The 10571-nt window shown below is 41.3% G+C and overlaps 1 protein-coding gene across 1 annotated transcript in view; it reads right to left on the bottom strand.

Annotated features, from left to right (window-relative positions):
* ADGRB3 (adhesion G protein-coupled receptor B3) overlaps positions 1-9117 on the bottom strand; it is a 709573-nt gene extending 700456 nt beyond the window's left edge. The window contains exons 1-3 of the mRNA XM_021691966.2: positions 8836-9117; positions 7273-7438; positions 5210-5981 (exon numbers count right to left, since the gene is read on the bottom strand). Of these exons, the coding sequence (XP_021547641.1) occupies positions 5210-5966 (757 nt within the window). The 5' untranslated portion in view covers positions 5967-5981; positions 7273-7438; positions 8836-9117. The remainder of the gene's footprint in view (positions 1-5209; positions 5982-7272; positions 7439-8835) is intronic.
* Between the last annotated feature and the right edge of the window lie 1454 nt (positions 9118-10571).

The following is a 10571-nucleotide window of genomic DNA, read 5'->3' on the forward strand; positions in this document are numbered from 1 at the left end:
TATTTATTTATTCATCAGAGAGAGAGAAAGCACATGCACAAGCAGGGGGGGAGGGGCAGAGGGAGAGGGAAAAACAGGCTCCCCGCTGAGCAAGGAGCCCAATGCAGGACTCAATCCCAGGACCCTGGGATCATGACCTGAGCCGAAGGCAGACGCTTAACCAACTGAGCCACCAAGGCGTCCCCACACACAAATTTTCATGTATTTTAATTTATCGCCCACAGAAAATATGTTGCCATATAATAGAATTTTGTTTCATTAAGTAATATATATATGAGATGTCCTAAATTGTTTGTCAAAATTCAAAAATGGCAAAAGTAAAAATTATGGCACTTTACTTGATCAGGCCTACACTTTTAATAATATTCTACTATTACTACATTTATAGATTATTAAATAGGAGTGAATAACAGAAGCACTGAACTTGACATGCAAATACTCCTTTCCTCTTTCTTGGAAAGAGTTTGCATGTTTGTCTTCAAACTGTGCAAGAGAGGATTGGGAAATGTCATTACTGTAGAAGTAATGCTAGAGTCAGAAGAGAGAAACATAAAGAGAAATGAAACCAGTTAAATAGAAATGGGCAAATTTTCTTATCATTTTTTTTGTAGATAGCCATGTGTAGAAAGTTATATGGACCATAAATCTTTTAATATAAATATAAAATTAATAATATTTCTTATTGATTCTTTTTTCTTGTTTAAAAAGTGATATTAAATAATATGTTGAGATCAGAAGCTGGCATAAATAATACATTAATGGAATTAGAAATTATATAAATGGTAGCCATCTTCCATTCCATAAAAAACCAGAAAGTAAAAGGTGGCCTCTTTCCCCAAATGATGTAGTTTTATTCTTTCGATTGTAACTTATGTTATTACTATCTTTCCTATTGAGATCTTTTTTGTTTTGTTCATTTGACATTCAATATTTACTGAAGCTCTATTAAGACTGTCATAGACAACTGAAGACCCAGTCTTTATGCTTGAAGAATTCCCAGGTCTAGTGGAGGGAGATGGAAATATAGACAGAAAATACACTGCAATATGATAAATGCTAGAACAGAAGTACAGTTCGTGCTGAGCACCATGGGATGCAGCCAAGGGGTAAAGCAAACTCTCAGGCTCTGCATCTTCAAGGAACCACAGACTCAATATGCCTTTCTACATTCCGTTAGAGAGTGTGGGATCATGGCAATCATTTACAAAGGAAGTAAGATCCAAGGACACTAAAGAGGAACGCGAAACATGCTGAACAGTTCTGAGGGCAAAAAGAGCAAGAGTAGAAAGAAATGAAAACACACTGATAGAGACACATATTGCTGTAGATGACAAAACGGTTGCCTAGCACTGTAAACACACACACAACTCAGGCTAGATTTTACACAGGCACATAGTGAGACTTCCCTGGGGTGATAGGATATCAAGGATTAGTACAGGCAGAGTGAAAAGACAAATGAGTATGTGTGTTCAGATTTCCTGGAATCTATACAGGGATCCCAATTTCCCTTCACATAAGTAGCACCATTGATGTAAGTAGAAAACAAAGGTTCCATTAAGGCTTATTATGTGATTTAGATACCCTGGTAGAGAATTTTTCTGCCAAAACTGTTTTAGCTGCTTATTTTAGGTGAAGTAGTAAGAAGTAAGATCTTATAGCACATCTTATATTTTAGCTATATAGTCCAGATTCATCTATGGTAGGAAAAAAAAAAAAAGTCTTATAAAATGTAGTAAAGGCCTCATGAAAACATGCCAGGCCCTCCCCAGACTTATATCTGAAAACCAGGTAAACAGCAATGTCATTTGATTTTCCTTTAAAAAAAAAAAGTTGATATACATTAAATGTAGACAGTTTTTAGTAAACATTACCTGAAATAAGACATCATTATTTTTAAAAGGCTTCATTTTGTTGGTTTACTTGGCTTTCAAATTTTCACATAAAAATTGGGGAATGGCAAGTAAGTTCTTATAATCCTATATCACCCTCAAATATGTCAAACATGATCTTAAAAAACAAGACACATTAATGTATTACTTTAAAAAGCAGCAGTCCAATTATTTACTCTTATAATATACTCAAGATAACATTTGCAATTGTTGGTGTCATCAATACAAACCGCGATAGTTTTCTTCTTGCTGTTTTCTGACTATGAAATTCTTTAGTACATGAATGTATTATTAACAAACATTTTAGCAGAAATCCTATGTCAACAAAATCAACATCTCTGTCCTGGGAGCCTATTATTTCCTCAAATATTAACTAAATATGATTTTGTGATTCCAGTGGACACATTCAAAATATTCAGCATTCGGTACACCATTTCCATGACCCCCAGCACTGCACAAAACAACCTAGAATTGCATCTATTGCATGTAAAGAGTCTTCTATCCAATTTGTGCCACTTCTATGATGTAATGAATGTAGAAAATATTTCCACTCATGGTTTTCAGTCCTTACTACAGTGAATAAAACAGAAGTAAAGAAAAACTATAGAGAATAATTTTGTATTTATTCCCTTGATGACTTACAGGATAGTCTATTTTTCTATAGAAAATAGAAATCATTTATTATTATAATATGTAAGTAGAATTTTTAAAGCCTTATTTTAAAACCTGGGATTACATGTTACCATATAAAGTAAAGACATTTTGGAATAAAATTAGGTATGAATGAGCAGCACAACTGTATGTAATTATTAACCTCTAACCTCGTGAATATCATTATATGGTAGTTTATTTGAAATGGTATTAAATAATTCTTTCATAAGATTTTCTATAGTGTTTATATAAAATATTTAAGATTTAATACACTTTGCATAAATTTTACTAAATTGAGAGTCTGCAGATTTTCACATTCCTTTCCTATAACACAGCAATGCCAAAAAGATCTTCTTTAAGTGAGGTAAGGAATGCCGAATATATTTTATAAGAATTACTTCTAAATGCAGCAGCTACAATTATGTCATCAGGAATTACTTATCCTTACCTTTCTGACTCAGAATACCTAAACAATTAAAGAACACACATTTAGAATAAAGAGAATACAGGCTGTGCAATTTTACTGATACAGCATATATTCTTCCCCTATTATACAAAGTTTTCCTAGTTCAGTTCTAGTACCACGATAATGATTTTAACATAATCACTTATTTGTCTATGGAGCTATTCCTTTCTCATTTTGCCAGCTAATTAGCCAAAAGAAATAGACGTGCTCCCACGTGATTTATACATCAAATGTCTAAAATCACTCATATTCTTACTCATTTACAAAACAAATGACTATCTAGTCCAACTTCTATAAATCCTAGCACTGTTTCAACCCACATCTCATGATCATGACCTGCAAAATCTTTGAAAATCATGCTTAATGTGCACACAACTTTGTTTTTGTGCCTTGCTACCATTCACAAAAAAAGCTTCCAGAACTAGATTCACTTTCGTCTCCTCATCGACAGTCAATTTCATGATAGAATTTTAACTACCAGAAAAATAAAACCCAAACAGATTCTCTAGATTTTAATAAAACAGCAATAAAACAAACAAACAAATACTAGTTTCTGGTGTTAATTGTCTTATTAGCCAGCTTGTAGCATCACATTTTCTGTGTGTACTGTAGCTTCTTATTCTAGGGGACACTAATTAGTTTTAAATGGTGTTAAATACCATCCCTGCAGTTGCAAGTGCTTCTCTGGGATTTTTACTAGAGAAAAGAACTCCTGTAATTTAAAACCACTTTGTTTTCTTCAGCCACAGCTGTTAGTGAAACACTGACCTGTAGAAATCTTAAAGGTTTTCAACCCTCTCTCATTGCCATTAGTCTGCATTTATTTTCTAACACGTCTTCTCCCCGTGTACCATTGCTCTTCCATAATCCCCATCCCCCAAATTGCTTTCAGCAGAGAAACCGCATCTAGCTAGTTAAGCCCTTCTCTCTCTTTCCCTCCCACCCTGACCCCTTACAAAGCCTTGGCTACTCTTAAAGAAAATTCTCCAACAACGTGTCAATTTTATATTGGCCACAAAGACAACTTCTGTTGGGGAAGGGGGAGGAAAGAGGGACTGGAGCTTGGCTGTCCCTTTCCACAGACAGGGATCTTTGTGGCGATCAGAAAACATTTCCTGCATAAAAAATCAACACACTCTCTAGTTGCAGGGTTGGGGAGCGAGAACGAATACGTATCAGCCGTGTCCTCAAAGGAATGGAACACATCCGTTAACCTTACAAACAGGAAAGTCATTTTCTCAAAATATGTCTGCTTTCTTGCATTATTAAACAATCTGAAATCCTCTGGTAGCTCCCCCACTGGGGATTGGGTGAAAGCTATAAATCACTCCTGTACTTTTTTCTTTTTCCTCTGCATTTCCGTTGCACTATTTCTTCCATCTAGCTCATCCCTGACATGCTCCCACTCTCCTCGTGTGTATCAACAGGGGACCGAAGAGAGCAAAAATCACCCAAGAGGGCTGACAGGTTTTACAGGATTAGCCTGTGTTTTAATTCTACCCTTTACCCCTGCCTCCAAGTGGTTTCACAGCCAGGAGACCCCAGAGTTTGCACTTCCAGTGGGGTTTCGAAAGAGCAAGCACACGGGATTTATTGAGCAAAGCATTTTTTTTAAATTATAGGGCCTGTGGGGGAGGGGGACACCCTTGTTTTCAGGGGTCAGAAAGTCATTTGGTCCAAACAGGCTTGCTATTGAGTTTGTGTCACCTTTTTGTCCTGCTTCCCCAACTTGGGGCAGCACAACTAAAGGGGTCTTGGTTGAGACAGACAGAGAGAGCAAAGACCAGAGGAAGTGAAGGGTACTTTTTACAGGGCTATAGCATCAGGCAGAAATCCTACAAATCCATTTCACAGGAGTGTGCATGAGAGAGAGTGCATGTGTATAAGTAGATCTCCCCAAGGGGCTGCAGCCCAATAAAGACCCCCCACCTCACCAACCTCCACTGCAAACTGGCTCCACGTTTTTGACGCACTACCAGGGCATCCTGATGAGAGCTATCCCATCCTCACCACCCCATCTCTAAAATCTTGAAACCCAAAAGTAGCTTAAGGGACCTTTATTAGTAAAGATCACAAATCAAATGACTCCAAAGATGATAGAGTTAAAGAGCAATGATTAAGCCCTTGTGTTGAAACCACACAACTTAATACCATCTCCCAACACCCCTCCCACCTCATCTCCCCCTCTCTGCTGGGCACTTACCTTCTTTGGGCGGTCGCTTGGCCTCCCTGGTAAGATTGCAGACCTGGGTGGTTTGCAGCTCCTGGGTCAGGCAGCCCTCAGTCTGCTCATTCAGGGGTAACACCACGTTATTTAACAAAACCAGCGACTGGTCGTCGATCCCCCACTCTCCCAAATGCTGAGGGCAGGTGCATTTTGTATACATAATCCCACACGATTCTGTTCTCCCATTTTCTGATTTTAAGCAGCTCTCCAGCCAAGTGCATAATACATGGCAACCAAACTGGCTCGGGCTCACCTTGTTCAATACCAAAAACTCAAAAAAGGATTTCTGATCTTCTTCCCCTTTTTTCTGTAATCCTGGGAAATCGGTTGGAAACACCCGACGTATTTGAATAAAATTTTTATCATACTGTAGAAAAACGAAAGCATTCTTGGAATCGCAGAGTTGCATTATAGAATGATTCTTTCTTAAAAGATCCTTTATTTTTTCATGGGAAAAATGATCAAACTGATAAGCCAAGAGGGAAAAGTTAGAGCAGCTAAGGTCCTTTTTGGAAAATTTCAGGTAAATGCTATATTTGGTTGGATCTGGATTTTCCAGCGTCCAAGTGCAGTTTGTAAAGTTTTTGGGAAACATTTCACTTACAGAATACGATCCATAAATGACTCCCTTCACCAAAGTTGAACACCAGAAGTCTTGGGCAGCATTAAATCCAAACATAACCAGGAGATAGGTGGAAAATATATAAATCAGCAGGTTACGAACAGCCTTCATCCTATGTCATTTGGCCTGTAAAAATGGCAATGAAAGTAAAATGCAAGTAGGAGTCTACGCGCATTGAAAAAAAGAAACTCCTTCCAATATTACAGCCAGCTGTTTTCAAGATTTCAGTAAAAAACCCTTTTTAAAAGAAGGGCAGGTAATTTTTTTATTTTATAACGCTAGGAAATTATCTGTTGCTGTGTGAACAGCGCCCTCACGCGGTCATTCACAATGGCCAAATTCTCCACATTCAATTTAAAAATAATATTTAATAGATGATTAACAGGAATGCTCTATTTATCTATCAGGATTTCCTCCAAGTGCATTATGAGTCTATTGAAAGAAGAGGAAACACATATTTTTGAAATATCATAAGCTAAATTTTAATTTTTGAAAAAAAAATTTTTTTTAAAGATTTATTTATTTGACAGAGAGAGACAGTGAGAGAAGGAACACAAGCACGGGGAGAGGGAGAGGGAGAAGCAGGACCCCCGCAGCGCAGGGAGCCTGACGTGGGGCTCGATCCCAGGACCCCGGGAACATAAGCCAAGCCGAAGGCAGACGCCCAACGACCGAGCCACCCAGGCGCTCCTAATTTTTGAAATATTTTTAAGCAACCTATACAACCTTTTCTCTCCCTCAGTCGGCCTGCAGTAAACATCATCACACAAAATCTAATCTTATAATCTGGGAACAGCTGTCATCACATTATTTCTCTTATCTTAAACATGAAAAATAGTTTCAATAAAGGATAGCCACAATTTTAAAAACATGAATGATAATTTGTTGAGGATGAAACATCATCTCCCAAATGCCCATACTTGTCTTTGCAGGGACCACCGTGTGAACTGATGGGAATTCCTGTGCAGAAACACTGTTATTCATGTGGATTAATGAAATTTTAAAACCATCATCTGAGAAGGGGTATAGATGGGTAGATACATGGGGAAGACTTTTCAACATCACCACCAAGAACCAGGATTTAAGGCAGTCATTTCAATGTGACATGCCCTCTTGGGATACATAAAGTGGATCACTGTATTAGTATCTGTATCCAAAGGCAATGTCAGTGAAAAATCCCAGAACCATGGTAATTGAGCTGGCTTCAGTCTTTTAATTTTTTTTTAATTAGGACTATTTTATCTAGAGTTATCTACTGTAATTTAAGATTTACACATGGTAGATAAAAGACATTAGTATTTTCTTTCCTAGCAGATTTCAATTACTGAATTGCTCCCTTTCCAACAAGAGCTCCAAAGCTCCTTTTCTATTTTTTAACCTGGCCTTGCATAATAAAGTAATCCTTGGTTATATTTACCTCTGTAAGTTGTTATCCAAAAATAACTCGAATTTTTTTCAGCTTTAACCTTTAAGAAGTTATTTCTTAGAATAAATGACACTGCTTTTTTGTTTAGCCTTTGAGCTGAGAAAAGTGATGCCAAGTTAATTATAAAAGTCTTTAGGCTGCAGTCTCTTCCACTGTTCTGTAAACAGAGACAGACATACAGACATATAGACAGTTAAGAGTTTTCGAGTCTTTGCCTCTCTCTGAACCAAAGGATAAAACCCTCTTCCTTCCCATTGCATAACACACACCAACGCATGCACACAAATACCAGTGACCGAAGTCCCTGAAGATAGATCTGCATTTTCCAGATCATAATTCAAATTCTATGTCTTGATATAGGAGAAAACAGCCCCAACTCTAAATCTCTATATAGCAGCAGTTTAAAATAACATCAGAACTGCTGGGACTATCAAAACAGCGTTCTCTGTTTCAAGCATACAGCTCAATGAATAATGCATTTTCTTCTTGAGAAAATAAAGCCAATGAGCATTTAAAGGTTAAAAAATTGGGAAAGTTGCAGGAAATTCTGGAAATAATTTCCTCTTTTTTTTTTGCTGTAGCACTTTGCAGGCAATGCAGATCTGCGCAGTGTTCTTCAGGATAGAGTGTAGGCGTTGAGAGCCAATGTGACAATAAGTGTCTAAATTAGGAATTCCATCCATGAAAGGGGGCTTCATTTTATAATAGGTAACCCAAAAAGAGGTCGTATTTCTTTTCCCAATGAAATCCGGTACTTTTGCTTCCATTTATTTGACAGTGCATGTCTGCATTGCTGTGCTCATCAAGAATTAGAAAGAGTGAGGAAATAGCTCCGATTTCACTTTCAAGCTTGCTCAAGAGAGCCCCCTCAATATAATGCTCTTTATCTTAATCCTTAAGCCTTGGTGTACGGAGCCTTGTTTTATTCTAAAGAATCAAAAATGAATCATTGAACTCTGCCGCCCCCCAACCCCCGCCCCCGACTGCAGGGCCAGTTCAAACAATTGTATTTCCCTCTTCAAGAAAGAATGGAGTGGGGGTGTCTAAAGGATGGCTACCAAGGTCTCAAGGATGTTGTGTTTATTTATTTATTTACTTATTTGTCTCCTGCTGAGAAGCAAACCGGCATTTAGTTTAGCTATTCTCAAAACTGATTTTCTCGGTGACACTTTAGTTTAGTCAAACATAGACGGCGCCATCACTCCACTAAATTTTTTTCCCCAATAGAAGACCCATTGCCTCCCCTTATCTTAACTTCATTCTAACCTAAAAATTTCTCCCCATAAAATCACCCCAATCACACACAACCATCAGATTTTCTAGGTCTCCCTGCCTATTCCTTCTGACCCAGCACATCTCTTGAAAAACAGACTTCTCTAACTTTTCAACTGCGGCGTTTAAGTAAATGCAGACAGTCGGGTTTGCTCGCAACCCCTCCATCTGCCAGGAACAGCCTTTCCTTTCCTGTCCTCCCTCCGCAAACACCTAGACGGAGAGCTCCTCTGTGGCGACCCCTGGCAGAGGGAAGGTGACCCCTGGACCCCCCTTCCTTACCTTCCACTCCGAAAGCTCAGGGAGGCTCTTGCTCTAAGACACCAGCACAGGCACGCGTCCCAGCAACAGTGACGGAGAGACTCCCCTTCGGTCCCAATCACCGTTGCCCATTTTCCCCGGCTCAGCTTCAAAAATCAGGATTTATTTTTTTAAAATGCACACTTAAGAGAAGCAAAAGATGGGGGGGAAATCAAAGAGGGGTGCGTGGGAGAAAAAAGCCCCCAGGACCCCGGAGCCTGACGCCGAATCCAACTGAACCCAACCTCCAAGGGGGGGGGGGGGGGGGGGGGGGGGAGGAAGCCCCCCGTAGAGAGCCTCTAAGGAAACAAACAAACAAACAAACAAATGCAAGTGGCTTAAAGCAACGATTAGTTTTATCAAATCTAAGCCCAACAAACCGATTAGCCAAGAAGCAAAGGAAGCGCTGAGACGAGAAGTGACCGGCGACAGCAGCGGCTGCTAAGGCAGATTTGTTGGGGCGGTGGGTTTATTACAGGAGTATTCGTGGTCGGATCGGAAGGCTCAAGCTTTTGCTTTTTCCTCTTTCCGCTTTCCTCCCTCCTCCTCCTCCCCCCCCCGCAGGTACTGATGGACCGACCGCGACTAAGGAGAGGGGGGAAAAAATCCTTGGCTGGTGATGTCGGAAAGCTGTTTGAATGCCCAGCGAGGAGGGGCGCGAGAGGGAGCGAGATAGTAAAGCTCTGTCTCGGGTATGCGCGCCGGCGCGCGGCGCTCGCTCTCTCCGGGGCGCGCGCGAGGGAGGGGGTGCGCGTCCCCGGGGTGTGCGCCCGCGCGCCGGTCTCCCGCGTGCTCGTGCGCGCGCGCGTCCCCGGGCGCGCCCCGCGCCCCGCGCTAGCACACGTGCGATGCCCCAGGCGGCCGGCCCGAGGCTCGACGAGCGCCGCGCGGCAGCTGTGCCTTCCCAAAGTTCTGCTTCCCGAGGGCGCGGGCGGGTGTGTGTGAGAGGAGAGGAGGGAAGCGGCGGGGTGAGAAAGGAGGGAGGCCCGGCGGGAGGGCGGGAGAGAGGCGGGCGGGAGGGGGGCTCCGCGGGGCTCCAGCCAGGGCCGCCGTGAGCCTGCACGTCACGGCTACTCAAAACCAAGCACGTCCCGAAAGCAGTATTTTCTGCGTCTGGGAGGTTTTTGCATCCTCAGTTCCCACCGCTGGGGCTGGCGGCGACCAACTGTAAGAGGAACTCACTGGGAGGCGAGGCAAGGGGGGTGCGGAGGACTGGAAGGCGACTCTGGCGGGTGGGAAGTAAATACTGGACTTGGTCGTCTTTCTTTCACCGCGGACCTGTCGCCGCCGAAGAGCTGTCATTTCATCACCGGGATTCAGATGAATTGATCCAGTCCTCAGCGGAGGGGGCACATCTCGGCTCCTGAAATGCTGCGTGTCTCTGGCTGGAACAATACTAGTTTTTCTCAGCGAGGCTGCAATTAACATCTTATTTGTTCTGGCTAGATACAGGCTTTGTCAGGACCGCGGTGCGGCGACCGAGGTTGGGCATCTTGCATTGCTTTCTGCATGGCAATGGGATCGTGGTTGTGGGGTCTAAACTTTTGTTTTCTTAATGTATCTGATTCCTTTTCAAGTTTCCTTAGTAACAGGTTTGTGGACAGAGGTGGGGAAAAAAAAAAAAAAGCAAGGGAAAGGGGGAGGAAAGGCTACCAGATTCTCTATTTAGCAGCAAAAAAAAAAAAAAAGAAATTTTCATCACTCCCCACCTTTATTTA

This window comes from Neomonachus schauinslandi, chromosome 8, assembly GCF_002201575.2.
Source record: "Neomonachus schauinslandi chromosome 8, ASM220157v2, whole genome shotgun sequence".
Classification (NCBI taxonomy): domain Eukaryota; kingdom Metazoa; phylum Chordata; class Mammalia; order Carnivora; family Phocidae; genus Neomonachus; species Neomonachus schauinslandi.